Source organism: Chaetodon trifascialis, chromosome 23 (genome assembly GCF_039877785.1).
Source record: "Chaetodon trifascialis isolate fChaTrf1 chromosome 23, fChaTrf1.hap1, whole genome shotgun sequence".
NCBI classification, from domain to species: Eukaryota; Metazoa; Chordata; class Actinopteri; order Chaetodontiformes; family Chaetodontidae; genus Chaetodon; species Chaetodon trifascialis.
In genome coordinates this window covers 18780392-18799316 of record NC_092078.1, presented here as the reverse complement: position 1 = coordinate 18799316, position 18925 = coordinate 18780392, and the positions used below count along the sequence as shown (strand labels likewise).

Sequence of the window (18925 nt, the reverse complement as noted above, 5' to 3'; positions counted from 1 at the left end):
TTTTTTTACATTTTAACATGAAACCAGTAGTGTCTTGTAATATGTTTTGCTATTATATTGTGAAATCTTCATACTACCATGTCAAATATGGAGCTTTGAACATGATATATAGCTAGAGTAGCTTGTAAATATATACTGCAGCTTTACATGTGCAAGTAAAATGGGGGGGGGGGCAGACGTATTTCATATTCTAAAATCGTGCATCTGTATATCTTCAAAAACACAAGAGCCCATTGAGAGATACCAACTGTGACACAGCAAAAAACTGTAGGAGGCATCTTTTTCAAGAGAACTGACATCTCCAAAAGATGTGTAGCAACCAAGACAAAAAGTTTCTGTAGAAGAAGTCCAGTGAAGCTATGGTTGATTGTCTAGCTGCTCAGTGTACATGTCAAATGATTATAACAGTATAGAAAGAATAATCCTTGTATCAATGGCTCTATTGTTCCAGCTAACCTTTTTGTATGAACAATATGGTATGACCCATCACTCTGTCCCAATTCCATACTTGTGAAGAATGAGAGAAAAAGGCATTATAGCCCAAATAATAAATTGGCAGGCTGATTGTTCATCACAGATATATTGCCATTGGTTTATATACTGGCCAATAATTAGTAGTGCACTGACAACATAACAGGGTTAGTATATTGTAATGTTTCTTAATGTCAAATAAATGTCAACTATTTGCCAAAAAACATATTAACTATATACAGTAGTGCTATCTCTGAATAATAAGTGTATTTTGTATAGGTGCACTAAAGAAGAGCTGACCTCACACTGGCAGGCCAAAGCTAGATTCAAACAACTCTTGGCTGTTGAACAGACATCAAAATCAGTATGTACTGTATAATGAGAATCTTTTCACTGTTAATTCGCCTCATTCATATGTCTTATATGCAAGCTTGTTCTGCTATATAAAAATCAATTCATTTCATCATAAAGAGGTTAAGACCAATCAATATGTTATCAGCAGAATGAAAACTCAGAGTCAAGCAGCATCCTCCAACATCTTACTGTAACCAACCTTAGCCAGCTAAATTTACACTATAGTGGCCTGATTCAGTGACCATCTCCCTTGTTTTTACACTAGCATGCAATCAGGAGATTTCTTAATTTGTTGACTGCTCTTTTAAAAGGCACATCGAGTAGCCCATATAGAATAAATGGTTCAACTAAAAACAACTGGCAAAATTCAGGAGGTTGTCTTCACATGTCTGGCTGTTTGCTCATCATCTTCTTCTTGGCTTCTGTGGTTGAGTTGCCTGTAAGCTTCCACTCAGACAAGCAACCCAGCTGGTGAAACAGGAGGAGCTAACAAAAGGGTTCACCCTCATCCTTCATCCCTGTTAACCGCAGGCGAGCAAAGTCTTCAAAGACAAAGTCATCAACCTGAGACGAAGTACTAAAAAGAGAAGAAATATTATCAGCTGCCTGGATAAAACAACTCATTACTGCAGAAATGAAGGCACTAGGCTGGTTCAGTGTTTATGTTGACAAGTCTGAAGACTTATATGGGCAGGAACATTCAGCTGATAAAGATTCATAAGTATGCAGATGATAGTTATCTACAGTGGACAGACTTGCGTAAGAAAAATTATTGTTATAGAAAATATCTCAGAATATGCCTGAATCAAGTGTAAACCCACTATGACATCGCCCATTGGTTTGTGGACTGCTGTTTTAAAGCCTCAAGTTTGGCATTACTAGCACCATCTTGTTTTTTGTAGCCAGAAATGACCATATTTGGATGAGAGACTACACCTTTGGAGGATATGCATTGCTGCACCTCTATCCTGATTGATTCTGACTGACTAACAGAGGAGACACCATGGCAGCGACTTGTCAATCAAAAGGTAGAAAACTAAAGCTCTATCATCTATTTTGCTCTAAATGGGACAATAATTTCCAAATCCAACATTAGGAAACTGTTCACTGACGTAAAAATCAAATGAGAAGTGTGGTGTCATTTTTCTCATAAGCTTACATACAATCTGACTTCTTTTAGCAGGCTTTGGAGTCACCCCATGCTGGCCAGTAGAAAGAATGCAGGTTTAAGGCCCCCATCTGCTTTTTACAGTCTATGAATTATGAATTATGAATTATGAATGAGATATTAAAGGGACCTTGTGGAGTTTTCTTGAAAACAAACAAAAGTTCTGTTTACATTCAGCGTTACTTACCAAAAACACATTATTACATATAATGAAGTGGGACAAACACAATGAATCCATTTCCTTCCTCATGAAAATACATATACGTGTTTTTGGAGTTTACATGAATGTTTTCAAGCATGCAGTGCTCTTCCCTGCCTTTGCCGGCATGTTGCTATGCTTCTTTGCAGGAATAAAGCATGGAACCAGTGTTACATCAGACTGTCCACATGATTGTATATGCACATATTTGGTTGGAGAAGGTTGGACAACACAGAGACCTCAGAGAGAGACACATTAACATTATATTTAGAGACCATTCCAGCAGACAGCAGATAGGTAACTTCTGCCCCTGTTCTTACTACGGAGGTAGCCAAGGTCTAATAGATAAGCCATACAGACATAGACCAGACTAATTCTTGGAGGATTGCTCGAGTTCACATTTTAATAAGGAATTACATCAAAGTGTCCTCAGTTAGAGGGTTGGAGGTCAGGGCATATGTAAGTACAGTAGGAGGTATTGTTTAGTTTTGACTATCCAATAGAGCACCACAAATGTAGAAGGTAAGTATAGAATATCCGTAATAGGGAATAGTTCAAGGAGTAGAAGGGAAAACATGTGACATTGGGGGTATTAATACACTTGTGGACATCGTGTTGCTCATCAACTTCTCCTTGATGCATCAAGCCTGCAATTAATACTTTTGCATAAGACACCTGAAGTCTCCTGGTGAACTTCTTCCCTCAGCTCACAAGAACTTCCACCACATCTACCATTCTCTGAGTTTTATTTTGAATGTTGGATTACAAACTCATCACTGTTAACTTAAACGTTAATTGGATTGACCTCATGGACTATGTGGAAGAAGATTCATTTGCGTACTTTTTCATCTTTAAAGCTCTCTAACTCTGTGAAATGTGACATTTCTCTAATTCAAACCCTTTGTTGTTTCTACTCATACTAAATGATCACAGGACTCAAATCACAAACAAAATTGTTTAAGGCTGAGAGAAACATCATCTCCCCTTACACACACACACACACACACACACACACACACACACACACACACACACACACACACACACACACACACACTTACTTCATGTCGAGCTCTATGAGGTTTGAGTCCACAGGACCATCAGCCTCTGGAGCAACTAGAAACAAGAACCAGTCAAGTAAATATTACACTGATAATTCTCCCAGCTCACACAGCTCTACTGTTAACTGTTTGGTTGAGATGGTTAAAGTTAGAGTAAGGGGCTGGGGAATGCATGATGTCAATGAGTGTCCTCACAAGTATTTAAGTACGTGTGTGTGTGTGTGTGTGTGTGTGTGTGTGTGTGTGTGTGTGTGTGTGTGTGTGTGTGTGTGTGTGTCGGGGTGTCCTACTTGGCTGTGCTTGGGTGCTGGGCTGGTCTGTAGGTTTGGGATGCATCAGGACAAGAGGCAGCTCCACTGCTACATCCCTACACGCACACACACACGCACACACATACATACGCATGTATACACACACACACACACACACACACAGAATTTGGGGAAAAAGGCAGTCTTTCTCCAATGTGTATAAAATTTGCACCCAAATTCAGAGGCTGTATTTCTAAGCCAAAGGTCATTTCAGGCCATTAAAATCCACTGTTTGTTGTCTTTAATAAAATTTGAATCAAGGCTAAATTGTCATGTCTTAGGGGTTCTTAAATGCTGGAAGAATGTGGACGCTAGGTGTAAACATAGCAAAAGTTATGGATTTTAAAATGAAAACATGATAGTGTGGATGTAGCCTAAGACAAAAATATTAAGTTAAAAGAATACTCCACCGATTTAGCATCAGATTTCTGTAACATTGTCAAAATCATTGTGGACAGTTTAAAAGTATTCAAACTGATGTAGCAGTACCAGCTAAATCATCTTTTTTATTCTATATATTTTTCTGTATGTGTAGGAGTTCCCCTATAAAATTGGGGTTGCTTCTATTCATCTATTATTTCTGAAGATGGTAACTTCTTTGGAATTCATTCTCAGTTTCTTATATCTTTACTCAGAAAAACAGCAAATCCTTTGTTAATTTCCAGAAACCAACCATTGCTGTGGAAAGTTCAAGTGTGTTCACCTACCCTGCAAGAGACACCACCAGTTTGACTTTGACTTTGTAGGACACCAGGATGCCCATCATCTCCTTGCTGGTCCCTTCTTTCATTCTGCAAGACACACAGGACACATACAAACAGTGATAAAAGAAACAATTAATGTACATATACATCAGTATACATGAGTCTGTATGCTTTTTTGCTTAAAAGAAAATCCTTTTCTGACAGGTGCATGTATATATCTGTGTGTACATGGTGCTGGAGGCCAGATTGGTATCTTCATGCTTTAGCTTTCCATCCAGGGCCAGGCCTCTCTTTTCCCTATTGGCACCCAGCATGGGGGTCAGAGTATAGACATGGCAGGAGGTGGAGCTGGGAGAAACCTGGTGACTAGAGGGGAGCAACATGGGAAGAAAACATGATTAAGAGTGATCCATGTGCACTGAGTTCTAACAAGGAAATGAGACTTTGAGCATGAAAAAAAAGACATGGGATATAATAGCATATAATAAAAACATATAATAGTACATGTAAGGGTATAATACATTTTGATACTTTCAGGAGATTGTCTGTTAATATTTAAATCAATGTTCCATTGTGCCTGCATTTGCATATGAAACAGAATAGTATAACCTACATACATATGCAATTAACAATTATTAATGTGAAGTAAAGTTATTAATATAGATTGTAGGGCTGTCAACAAACATACATTCATACATTTGAATATATAGTCAAATTGTAAGAAAAAAAAAAAAAAAAAAAAAAACCCAGTTGCCGGTGATTGTTAGAACAGTGAAAGATGAACCAAGTAGGTTTTGGTGAGTTTTATTTAGTCTCTGTTGAGTTTGAATGAAGTGCATTTTACAATGATAACATCGTGTAAATGGAGTCTGAGATCTTGGTGAAAGTGATATAACAGCTGTTTCTGCTAAAACAAACTAGATCTTTCTCCTTAACAAAAAGGTCTGTCTCTGTAGATGTCCTTTCCATAATGTTGTCAGACACTTAGAATAACAATCGGAGCCTGTCAGTGGAGAAAAACAAACCCTTTCAGTGGACATGTTGATGATGTGCAAACATCGCAGTCTATTTTGCAGCTGCCGTCTGCAGGACCCTCAATCAATAATGGACAAATTTCAAAAATTGTTGTCTCCATTTGATACTTAGACAAAAAATATGGGATAACAGGGTCCATAAACATTCAGTCAACAATATTTGGCCAGAATTTCTCCCATTGGTCAGGGCATTAAAATCTGCACACAACTTCTCTTGCATTGACTGAGAATGAAATGTAGGTCAAGCAGGTACGAGTGACAGCCAGGCACGGGACAGTATTTGGATATTTTGTACTGTGTAGCTTTGTTAAAATACACGTTTATGTGGATGGTGGATATGTCAAATTAGTTGAACAGACATCAGACAAATTAATTCTTGCAGATATATTGGAATATGTGTAGATGTCAGCCAATAAGTATCTCCAGTAAGTTCTTAAGAAAAAAAAAATTCTAAGAGATCCATCCATTTTCTATACCGCCTATCCCAGCGGGGTACACCCTGAGCCAGTCGCCAGCCGATTGCAGGGCAAAATGCAAAGACAGGCAACCATTCACACTCACACTCACACCTGGGGGTAATTTAGAGTCACCAATCACCCTAATGAACTTGTTTTTGGTCTGTGGGAGGAAGCTAGAGTACCCGGGGAGAACCCACGCATGCACGGGAAGAACATGCAAACTTCACGCAGAAAGGCCCCGCGCTGTGAGGCACGCGCACTATCAGCTTGCGCCACCGTGCCGCCCTCTAAGAGGTCCATATCCCATAAAAATGTTATTTATTTTATCTAAATATTATATTGGCTAACATGTTGTTATCAAATACTTTAAAGTCTCATATGTCAATATCCATGTCTGCCTCAAAAATCCAGTATCAGTTGGGGTATGCCCATAATTCTTGTGGATGTACATCATCAGCATGATTACATATCTTCATGTTGTCCAACCCTTGAAAACTCAGTTTCAGTTGAAGCAGTGGTGAAAAGGAGCATAATATTATTGAAGAGGAACTCACTCTGCTTCAACCTGGGCAACCGGACACTTATACTGAGCCATGGAGAAAAGACAGATATCAGCATACTGACGAACTAAGAGAAGGACAGGAAAATTACTTTAGTGTTTTTTTTCTTTCTTTCTTTCTTTGTTTTTTTAAGCCATAAGTTGCATGTCAGTTCTAGGTCTAATTACAGTAGATGCAAGATGCAGTACTTGCAATTCTTACTGTAGCAGTCAATACAATAAACTGTCCGAAGTGGTGCAACATTTCTTCTAGTTGTTGATTTGAAGTGATAATAATTGAAACAAGAATGTCAGTGCGTAAGGGCAGGTGGTTACCAGATATCTTCACCCTCTTTACAGTCTTGGTGGAGTTGTTGGTGACTTGGACATTGATACTAATAGGCTCACCATGGTAGTACAGCTAGGGAGACACAGAGACTTAGCAATGTGTGCATCCATGTCATCAAATAGCACATCAAAATGTGTAGTTGTATTACCTCCTTATCTAGTGAAGCTTCTAGGTGTAGAGATCGATCAGACATCAGGAAGCTGCGACTGGTCTCCACCATTGGCTGTGGACCTGGCTTCTCTGGAGCATACTGAACTTTCCTGATCACCAAATGCACAGTATTCCTACATACACAGCAAAGTCACATTCATGCATACATCACATTCTCCACAAGTCATCAGCACAGATAGCTGTGACAGGGACTGCAGTATAGAGACAACTTGAGATTTCAAACTGGTACAATACATTAGGTGGTGTCAAAGAATATGTCCAGTCTCTAATGTTTCTTTGAGCACCACACTTTATATCTCTCTATGAGTGTTAGTTTGGCTGTAGTCTCAAGTGTCTGAATGTGTTGAACCTTTGGTGGCTCTTCTCCTCCACAGTCTTGGCACAGAACACTCGAAGCTCATAGTCCACACCACATGCCTTCCCAGTGTCTTCTGGTCCTGGCTGGAGGGTCACTGAACAAGGCAGGTTCTGTGGAATCTAACAGACCCAAACACACAAAGTGAAATATAAACTGTAGCTCTAGGTTCATACTGAACACTCTAATTCAAGCATCTTATTGTCATATGGACAACACTTACAGTCATTGGCAATGAAATTCTTGGATCTCAGGCTCTATATATAAGGACAAATAATGTATGATGATTTCGTGCAGGACCAGATGATTACAGTACTGAGCAGTTTTCATAACTCTCTGTAGAGCCTTACGGTTGAGGGTGGGGTATTTTCCACACTAGGTGGTGATGCAGACTGTCAGGATGTTCCTAATGGTGCGCCCATTGAAGCTCCATAGTATCCTGGGACAGTGGGAGATCCTAGCAATGCATGCTGCTAGGTAATAGCCATAGACACATCGGAAATTCACATGGACATGCATGGCTAAGGCCAGGCATAAATAAGACTAGGCTTGTTTTTTTTGGTACAACCCACTTAATTTCCTTGGTGTGGGATCAATAAAGTCTTATCTTATGTAAAGTCCACTTTAAAAACTGGTCATAACAAAGACTGATCTCTATAAACAGATATCTGCATATGAATGTAGAATCCGTAGGAAGGGGCAAGATTTTGGTATCAGAAGCATTCTGGATTCTCTTTTGTATTCCAAGTAATATTGACCAATCATGAGCATGTAAGCAGGCTTTGGTTGCGAGTAAACAGTCTGTATGGAGAACAAAAGAGATGAATCACATTAGTTGAAATTCAGTCTTGAAAATCAAGTTTTAAACAATGACTGGCACGCAGAAGAAGTTTTGGCCTAGATATCCGTTATCCAGATATCAACTGGCTACAACAGAAGCCCCAAAATACTCGCCATTGTCCCAAATCGTCGTCAGACAATAGTCAATGGGTTCCGAGATTGGAACCAGCCTTAGTGAAGACCAATTGGTGCAACCCATCCATGGAGACTCTGTTGAGCCTCCTCAGCCTGTGGAGGAAGAAGAGCCATTGTCTTGCTGTCTTTGTGATGGTGTTGGTGTGGTGGGTCCAAGACAGGTCCTCATTGATGTGAACTGATGAAACTGATTACTCTCTCAAACATAGTCCCAGTGACATTGAGATGGAGGTTGTCCTGGCAAGATGTCAGGGTTCTGACGTTCACTATGTAAGCCTCTTATCGTTGTGATCAGGCCAAAGACAGTTGTGTCGTCAGAAAACTTGATGATGGTGTTGGAGCTGCGGGTCAGGGTGGCAGATGTGGTGGTGCCTATCCATACAATTTGGGATCTGCCCATCAAGAAGAAAGTGCAGCAATGAGTTCCATGTCTCTGAGTTTGATGACAAGCTTGGAGGGGACAATGGTATTGAATGCTTGACTATAGTCAACAGCATTGAGCAGTGAGAGGTTGAAAATGTCTGAAAATGCCCCTCCCCATTCTTCCCTGGATTCAGTTGTCAGGTCCCGGTGGTGAATGGACTGCCCCTCTGGGACAATGACCACGTCTGGGATCAAGGGGTTGAGCCAAGGTTCTGTGAAAACCATAATGTTACAGTTCTTGGTGTCACATTCAAAAGCAATCCTGCTCCTAAATTCTGTCATCTTATTATCCAGTGACTGGACATTTACTAGATGAATACTCAGCAGATGTTAGGATCTGCTAACTTGTCTGTTCCTAGTGTTGTCTTTTTCCCTTTTCCCTTAGTATTATGTGTCTGTCTCTTTTCCCCTGTCTATTTTAGCTTGGTGTGTCCCTGCACTCAGCTGGCTCCTACCCTACGATGCACCTGGGGCACATGAGCCTGCTTAGGCCTGAGTATTTGAGGAAGGCTCTCAGCTCTGCCAGTTGCTGAATTATCCTGATCTCTCCCATGAGTTTCCAGTGAATTTCTCTTGTGAGTGTCTCCCAGTCTTTAGCCAGTTGCTCTCTCAGTACTTTTGTAAGACTTTTGATAGTCCTTTTCTTTTTGCCACTCACATGTGCTCTTTTGTTTCAGTGGCTTCCAGCCATGTCCAGTGTTTGTCCTGCCTCAACCCACCTTGTGGTTTTCTTGTGTTTGTTATCTCCAGTCTTAGTGAGTGCATTTTGTGTTTGTTTAGCTCCACTCTTTGAGAGTGTGTTTTTGTTGTTCTTTCCAACTAACTGGCTGTAACCTCAGTTTACAGTGGAGTTAATGATGCTCATGTGAGATGAAGGGCTAGGTGTGCCAGTCTATGGTAAATCTTACAGTGAAGCTGAAGGGGTAAGCATGCTGACCCAGCTTCTTCAGCAGCCTCTCCTGCAGGTGGCTAAGAGGCTTCCTTTCCTCTTGTAGAGGAGGGAAGGCCTGGACAGTCCTAACGTACAGATCCTTCCGGAAAGAAAGGCTCAGGACATCCAGGTCCTCCCGACCATAACGAAATACACAGGTCAGTGTTACAAACACTGAGGATGGAAGAAGACATTGATTAAATGGTCATTCAGTCATCAAATCAGACAGCCTGTCACTTTATCTAGTTACTTTATATCAACAAGTTTTCTTACCTTTTCGATCTTTCAGATACTCTGGGTCCACAAGGAACACTCCATCTAGAGAACACACACAGATGCACACACACACGGAAAAAAGTCTTTGTGCAATGTGTATAATATTTGCACCCCAATTCAGAGGCCATTTTTGTAAACCAAACACATCGTGTTCGTGTGTGTGTGTGTGTGTGTGTGTGTGTGTGTGTGTGTGTGTGTGTGTGTGTGTACACTCACCGACTGGATCTGTGTGGTCTAAGTGGTCAACAAAGTCTCGCTTTGGTAGGTAAACTGTGAGCTGTGGAAAGAGACAAGCAGAAAGTAGAATGGAGTGATTAGCATAATCCACAACAGGAGATGTTCAAGAGAGGAATAAACAATAAGAACCCCTTCTCAACCACACATCCTACCTTGCAGTTGGGGCTGGACTTCTTAAAGACTCTGTAGAAGGATGGAGAGAGCATGCATTGTTACCATGGTGTACATGAAACTCAAATTTGGGATTCATTTAATATTGCTAGAATAGTAACCTGGGCTGTTGTATGTAACCCATTAGATCTGAAATGTTGTGTGCGCTTTCAGCTACAGAAATTTAATGGAGTGTTATATTCAAAAATGTCCTTCAACATTATCCAAGCAATGCAAGGAACATCTGTAGTTTAAAAAAGGAGAAGCACTGAGCTCTCTACTGTTCAGAAGGTCATTAACTCTGCACTGCTTGTCAAAACAGACACCCCATTTCAGCTCACTCAGAGCAGTGGTCACATTAGTTTTATAATTGTTATTGTTATAATTGTTTTCAAAATGTTCTCTATTGTCGTTTGTGATGCGTGTGAACCCCAACAATGCTGGTTATATTGAATATGTGTGAGTATGAAAGCTGAGCAGTCTTTTATACATGAAGCCCCTCATCTCTATGAATGTCTTCAATGTCATATGTACGATAGCCACTGAGATTTATGTTGTTTTTTTCTTTCATGTTTCCAATTTTTTGACAATCATATTTTTGATTGTGGAGTCATACTTGAAGTGTATAGTTAAAGCAGCCTTGTCTGGTTCAATTGGGGCATTTCTTCTTCTGACAGTTAAGATCTGTTGTCAGCAATGATGGACAGTAACTTAGTTAATAGAGTAAATTTACTTGAATACTGTACTTAAGTACAGATTTTGAGAATTTGTACTCTACTTGAGTACTAGATTTTTTGGATACTTTTTACTTTCATTCAATTACATTTCAAAGACAAAAATTTTACTTTTTACTCCACTGCATTTTTAAGAAGGCTAGGAAGTACTCATTACTTTTAGTTTAGTTGGTTTTGTTGTTTTTTTCTTATTCTTCCCTAAAATGTAATTGGCCACACGCTCTGTTCTTCAAAGAAGGAAACTAGTCACAGTACCAGCTTTCAACTTTGATCTACGTAAAAGCGGAAGTACGTCATCATGCACACACAGCAAGCAATATAAGGACTTGCCTCTTCCAACACGCTCCCTGTTTTAAAAAACTAAACGTGGTAATGGCATCAGCAGAACAGGAGAGCCCGTCGGAACAGCAGCCTGACCATGATGACCAATGACCACCAGAACACTCCTGTCCTTATCGAAAAGACATGTTTATGATAACAGGGATAACGAACCCAGGCACCAAAAGAAAGTCCTAAATCTTCGAATGCATGCTGTGTTTGCCAAAGCAAAACTGCATCTTGGCGTTCAACTCACGGTCCAACCTAAAGAAGCACAATGTAAAAACCTCAGTAATACACAACAGTCTTCAGAGTCGGGTATGTTTACTGTCAATCAACAAAGGCTACAATAATCCGAAATATACAATTTTCCTTTCTCTGAGTGTCTGAGAAACATCCTCCCTCAAATGTTCCTGCTGAAAATGAGTTTGTCTTTGTTGTTTCATAACTGTTGACTACTGTAACTGAGATTTAGATTGCAGGAGAAAGCAGCACATTTTTGCATTTATTCCCCATTCAGTTCTCATGCATGCTGTCATATTGTGATGCACAGCAAACATGGTGCATCACAGATGCAAACATTACAGCAATGCATTGATGTATAAAAATTTACTTTCACTTGTACTTAAGTAATTTTTAAAGCATGTACTTTTGAATACTTGAGTATATTAAAAAGCAATTACTTTTGTACTTTTACTCGAGTAATGTTTTGACTGAGCTACTTTGACTTGCAGTGGGGTAATATTTGACCATTAGTATGTGTACTTTGACTTATGTACTGGGGTTGTGTACTTCGTCCACCACTGGTTGTCAGACATCATGTTGGTGAAGACTGTGATCTGTGCTTATTTCCACCAGTATCTATCTTGTTCATTCAGTGTTAAAGGAACACTTAGGGAAATACATGCATTTACTTTCTTGCTGCGATTTCATGCTGCGACATCATCACGTTTGTGTGACTATCTTAGCTATAGTATAGTAGTGGCTATAGTTCCAGCACATAACTCCCCTTGAAACCTCATGCTGCCATTTTCACTTTTCTCTTTTTTGTACTATTGACGCACAACGTTTTAATCAATTTGGATAGAGTCAGGCTAGCTTTCCTGTCTGCTTTCAGTTTTTTTTTTTTTTTTTTTTCTAAATTAGGCTGACCTTTAAATCTCACTCTCAGAAAGCAAGTGAATAAGCATATTTCCCAATATGTTGAAGTCCTTGAACAATATCGTAACTCCAGTGTCTACATTGTGGAAAATTCGAAGTTCATGGGGAAGATATTCTGATGTACCTAAGAACTTTTTAATCCTTGAGGTACAAAGTATACAGATGAGTGTGTGAACAATGGCACTCACATTACAACTATACATTAAAATCAAGTATACTAGCAGATAAATTCTGTACATTTTGTCAACAATTGGAGTACAATTTTACTCTAATATACATTTTACTGTAATAAAGTTGGTCAAGAAAAAAGAGAAAAGAGCAGCATGTCCCCATTGAAGCTAAACAGGAAGAGGGTGAAGTGTATTCCAGGAAATGTGGCGAGGGTATTCCAGTAATGTCTATGGCAGGAATTAGAATGTGACCGTTGTGATCAATCGGCCAACCTTTGGAATCAGTGTGTATGACCAGAATGAAAACATTATTGTAGAAAAGGATTGTTGTAAATGGACTGGACTACAAGAAGAGTTGTTGTCAAGACCATTCAGACCAATCAGCTTTACTGACTTTATGCACACCACTGCAACTTTAAGAACACCACCATGTCCCTGTGCAGGAATGTGCTGTGTTTTACATTCTGAGGAAAGAAAACAGGGGTAAGGACAAAATGCACATCCTGATTATCAAAAATGTCCTTTACTTTCTTAACACAGGAAATGTGAAACCTTTCCTGTCGACCCTTTATCCTAAAGACAGAAAAAAACCTTGCCATGAACTGAGTATGGAGCTACTGAGGTCAGCACAGAGGACAGTATCCCTGCCTAACTAACCCATGGTGTTATTTAAATGTTTACACTGTACAATTTCACAAAACTAGCTGATGTAAACTAGATGTTCTTGCCACAGCTGGAATAAAATGAAAACCAAATATCCAAGTGTTAGACAGCTGAGCCTTGCAGACTCTGACCTCTAAGAGTCTGGGTCTCTCTTGCTTCTCTCAAGACTGACACTTGTGCAAAGTTTAATGTTGAGAGAGTAATTAACATACACAGCTCTAATTGGACAGTTATTTTCTATTTCATGTTCTCACTACACTGACACATGACAAAGTATAGTTTATTTTCTGAGCAATGGGTTTCCATGCATTATTTTTCTTGTGTAAGTCCTAGTAACTTATTAAAGTTAGCTATCGGATCTAAAGCTGTCTGAAAGAGTCAGGAAGTTGACTGTGACAATGACAACTAAGCACTTTTGCGTAGCTGAGTGGAGTAGACAAAAACATTGCGTCTCTGTTTAAAAACTCCTTTTTCGGCAAACCTCAATTCCACTTCTCCTTATTTCTAATGCTATGAATGGCCAATTTTTACACTGCACAAGAAATAACAAATGTGCCCTTATCGAGCTACAACACAAGCAGGCATCTACCTGAATCAATGCAAAATTATTTAACCTCTAGTTTATTTTACAGAACAGTAAATCCTTGGTGTCTGTGTCTCCCCAACCATTCTCTCATCCATACTCTTTTGTTTTTTTGCACACAAACAGCTTGGTTCACCAGCTTCTGTCAGACATCCATTGTTGGAGGAAAAAAAAAATCTCCTGTGACACGCGTGGTCTTCCATCCTTTCCCATGACACTTCTCACGTGTGTTTTGTTGACTAAATGTAGTTTGGAGAACAGACAGACACGTTGAGGATTCTTCCCACTGAAATGTCTTGTAATGCGTGACAGTATAGCTGATCACTCCTCTAATGTGCAAATCACAACAAGTGTGATCAGATGATGAGTTGGAGTGCACCTTTTAAAACAGTAATTTCCACTGAAATTGTATTTTCCCTACAATAGAACAGCAGTTTGCAAACTTTTGACACTAATTAGAGCACTGATTGCCTAACATTTTTTATTTTAAATGTTTCATTACAGAAAGTGTGTGAAACCCATCACCAAAATAGCCTTTTATAAGTTACTTTTGGACTGAGTTATGGTGAAAATAAATGACTCCCCCGGAACCCCTCAAGGACCCCTGGGGGCACCCCCAACCCCACTTTGACAACCACTGCTAGAAGATGCAAAAATTTCAGAAACGTCTTGGAAACAAGTTAGTGTAACTTATTTCTTTTGACTTGTGTAACTCAATGCCGTCCACGTCAAAGTTTTCTCACGGAGAAGCAAATACGGCTCGTACATTCTGACACCCAGTGTTCACCACGATTACACGTCGGTCACGCGTGAGGATGTTGCGCCACACTCTCAAAACGTTTGTGTTTTGTGGCTATTTAACGCTGCGTTCACGTCAAACCTAACAGCAGACAGCAGACAAGACTTAAAGCGTTTACTAGGATTGTTTGGAATCCGCTCTTCAATTCGACATGACTATCAGATTATATTTACTTAAACAAAACTGTAATTTCAGCCCTCCAGAATCTATGGAGCCACAGTCATGTGAATCAGGTCAGATGTTTATTATGGACTACATGTAGAAGGTCTGTTTCAGGACTTTGTTTGCAGATAAACAACATCGGTCCGGTTTTAAAGAGGCTTGGACAGTTAACAGGACGCATGTCTTCTTTCCCTTCTCTGACAGCACAAATGAAACAGGTGGACTTTGTCTTACCTGGTCCCCGCTCTGTCTCCCATCTTCTCGGTCCTGTGTGGACAGTAGCCTATTTCTCCTCTCTGCCGTGTCTCCTGTCTGTGCTGGTCTATTGTCCACTGCTGCCAGCTTTTTGGATTATTGAGCCTGTTTCCGTAGTTCTGGGACAAAAACCACGCCTCCGCCAAACGCTGGACACCACAATCACCAAACAACTGTAATAATCACAGTCCACACACTCCTCCTCCTCCTCCTCCTCCTCCTCCTCCTCCTCCTCCTACTACTACTACTACCACTACTACTACTACTTGTGCTATTATTATACTACTACTGTTAACATCAGGAAAGATAAATGTGCCTAAATACATTTATTTAAGTACTGTACCGCAGTATTTTTGTGTCTGTACTGGGCTAATTGCACTCAACCGTGGAAGAAGGACTCCGTTACTTAAGTAAGTACCAATATCTCAATGTAAAACTACTCCATTACAAGTTCAAGTCCTGTATTTGCAGAGGTATAGAATAATTATCAGCTTCATGTCATCAGCAGTGGTGGTTGTGCAGTAAAATGACCCCGTGGCTCATATTATTATGACATTAGTAGATTGTAATGCATTTTAGTACGTTCATTTTTAACGGACATTTTAGTGTTGTAGCTTCTCCAACTGACGCTGGTTTGAACAACTTTATATAATTAATTATAATTAACTAAGCTCTGATATACAGTTGTCTATTATTGGTTTTAACGTTATCCTTGATAATTTTTTTGGATTAGTTTATTAGTTATTTAAATGACACAATCTAAGAGGTTTAGAGAGGAAATCTGTTGCTGGTTGAACACCATATATATATGGAGAGAGAGAGAGAGAGAGAGAGAGAGAGAGAGAGGTGTGTGTGTGTGTGTGTGTGTGTGTGTGTGTGTGTGTGTGTGTGTGTGTGTGTAATGCCCCTGTTTGTACCACTGCAATCCAACTGTATGACAATACATGAGAGGCGCTCAAACTAGCTTCTGGCTGAAGGGGATCCTTAAACTGCAGGACATGATTGAAACTTCGTGTTTATTAGGAGGTTCATGGTGAAAAACTGTTTCTGGTCTTTTCGTGTTTCCATTTTTCACTTTCGAACCCCTGCATCGCTTCCTTTTACCGCGGTCATGATGGACAACAGACAAAAATGTTGTTTGTCTAATAAAATAATTAAGTTTTTTGTGCCCTTTCTTTACATATGGAAGCTGCAATGCTAAAAATTTAAATATTAAATTTACTGTGGACTGAATCTCAAGAGATTTGTCTGTCAAGGAATTTTTTTTTTTTTTTTGGTCAATGTCATCCGTTTTAAAATAAGGCATAAAAAGTGCTCTGAGGTAACTGTTAATAACTGTAACTGTGAATTTCTCTCTGAGATGAATAAAGTATCTACCTACCTACCTACCTACCTACCTACCTACCTACCTACCTACCTACCTACCTACCTACCTACCTGTTACTTACCCAGTTTGTGATGGTCGGCCCTGGGAGTGGTAGTTTCACTTGTGCACACATTGCACAACTGGTTTCTGGGTTAAAAACTAAAATGAAATATAAACTATTATGTTTAACCACCACAAATAATTGTGCATATAAAAATAAATCTACATTCATATAGAAGCATACAGAAATTTACTTTACAAAATGTTTTTATAATACTCAATAATGGGTCAATGTACATTGATCATCCTACTTACCAGAGGCTTCTAGAACTTCGATTGCCAACTGCATTCTCTCCTCAGCCATCATTTTTGGAGCTGTCCCAAATGACATTTCTGGCATTTTTGGAAAAGCTTCCATTACCTCCTTTGCCATCTAAAAAATTAAAAAAAAGTTTGCCTCAAAGTCTTACAACAATTTAACTTCAATTGGAATAACAATTTAATCCCTTTAAAAAACTAGATGACCTTAGATTGTTAAAGTGTTTGATAAACCTTAATGACAATAACTCCACAGCTGGACCCATCTCTTTGGAATGGATGTTTTAGCACTCCGCCTCTCCACTTAACATCCACCCAGTCACTCTTAGTGAACTGTCCTACTGTCCTGCCGCTTATCCCTTTCGGGGTCACGGGGGGGCCGGAGCCTATCTCGGCTGTCAACAGCGGGAGGCGGGGTACACCCTGGACAGGTCGCCAGCCAATCGCAGGGCACAAGCACACAACCATTCACACTCACACTCACACCTAGGGGCAACCAATCAACCTAATGAGCATGTTTTTGGTCTGTGGGAGGAAGCCGGAGTACCCGGGGAGAACCCACGCATGCACGGGAAGAACATGCAAACTTCACACAGAAAGGCACAGAAAAGTTTTTTTTACATCTAAAAAACTTTTCTGAAAGAGTATTTATGAAACAATCTTCACAGCAGGAGTGCACAAAATGCTTCCCAAAGTCATTTCAGTAGTATAAATTAACATGTCAGAAAGACACAAATGCAGACAAAGTGCAAAAGTAAAATCAGCAAAGAAATAAGTGAGTTACTCAGGGGTCCCACGAAGCATGCAGGAGATCTGATAAGAAATATGTTAGTTCATCAGGAGTCTCGCAAAGCATAAAAAAAGTTTGAGAAGAAATAAGATAGTTAGTCAGGAGTCTCACAGCATTAGTCGTGTGTCATCTCTCTGAGTCAAGTCTCTGAGCCTGTCAAGAAGAATGCCATGATCAATTATGTCAGGCTTCTTAGAGCAGGTGAGCAGTCATTAGGCTGTAGACGTGGAAGGGACATGTGTAGAGAGAGGTAAAGTTGTCCATATTGGAGGAGACAAATGCATAAACAGCCATCTCCAGCTAGAGCTTGGGGATGTTCCATAGGGGGAAAAAGCTGTTGCAGCAAAAAGCCTTCAGAAGATTTTTTTTTTTCACACAAAAACATGTTGATCAAGATGCATCGACTGGTCAAAGTGCACATCAAGTTTCCCCACACTGGGATGGATGTTGCTTATCAGAGAGCTCAGATGTTCCGGCACCTGGCACCTACACTGTCAGGAGAAAGATCAACACCTCAGTCTTAGCCGCATTAGATCAACACCTCAGTCTTAGCCGCATTGAGTTGCAGTTGAGCTTCATAAAAATGGTTGTGTTTTATCTCAATAGCTCTGGGGTCATGTGACCTAATGACCCAAAATGAGTGCAGAATCACTTGTCTAGTTGGGCTGTGTGAGACACAGCCATTGAAAGCAGCATTGAAAGTTTCTGAAAAATAATAATGAGATATAGGTAATATGAAAATTGCGCTATTTTTGCTCAATAGCTCTGGGGTCATGTGACCTAATGACCCCAAATGAGTGAAGAATCACCTGTCTACTTGGGCTGTGTGAGACACAGCAATTGAAAGCAGCATTGAACAGTTTTGAAAATTAATATTCATGAATTCATAAAAAATGATATATTTTGGCTGAATAACTCCGAAGTCATGTGATTTGACTTGAACAGACAGGCTGGCTCAGACACAACTCTTTAAAAAAGCTTTTAATAGTCTCCAAAATTAGATAACATAGTTTATAAACTGAGATTTTACCTCAATACCCTGGAAGTTATATGACTTGATGACTCCAAAGCAATGCGGAATCATTTTAACAGACACGCTGCTTGAGACACACCTCTCAAAACCCCGAATTGTCAACATTTTGTAGTACAATATATTTTATTTTGAAAACCGGAAGTCGGTCCATTTTATCGTTGTAGCAGAGAGCCTCGGCATTAGCTCCGGAGCTACCTTGATAGTAGCGCTCGCTGAAGACGGGGAAGACAGGGACGTTACGGTAAAGGCTGCAATACGAGCGCACCGCAAATTCAGGAGCGGCTGGCTTGACCAAGACGCAGCGAAAGACGGCTGACTTGACCGCGGTTGCCTTTTTGGGGCGAGTGTTTTATTTTGAAAGGCGTGGCAGGAAATGGCACAGTGTGGGAGTGTCACAAAATGTCATAG

General features: G+C 39.9%; 2 protein-coding genes across 2 annotated transcripts in view; one reads left to right on the top strand and one right to left on the bottom strand.

The window, feature by feature from the left end:
* Positions 1–37: 37 nt before the first annotated feature.
* arrb2b (arrestin, beta 2b) lies at positions 38–15121 on the bottom strand. Its single transcript, XM_070992709.1, has 14 exons — positions 14990–15121; positions 10168–10198; positions 9995–10055; positions 9776–9820; positions 9480–9676; positions 7168–7295; positions 6796–6931; positions 6635–6719; positions 6315–6387; positions 4497–4634; positions 4272–4355; positions 3544–3620; positions 3254–3308; positions 38–1402 (listed from the first exon to the last, which is right to left on the bottom strand). The coding sequence occupies exons 1-14, from the start codon at positions 15010–15012 to the stop codon at positions 1312–1314; spliced, it is 1224 nt and encodes a 407-aa protein (XP_070848810.1). The 5' UTR covers positions 15013–15121; the 3' UTR covers positions 38–1311.
* A 3790-nt stretch (positions 15122–18911) lies between these two features.
* The window catches only part of cd99l2 (CD99 molecule-like 2), an 11622-nt gene continuing 11608 nt past the window's right edge, over positions 18912–18925 (top strand). Inside the window, exon 1 of the mRNA XM_070993434.1 lies at positions 18912–18925. This exon is cut by the window's right edge and continues 209 nt beyond it. The gene's annotated coding sequence lies outside the window, so the exon portion shown is untranslated.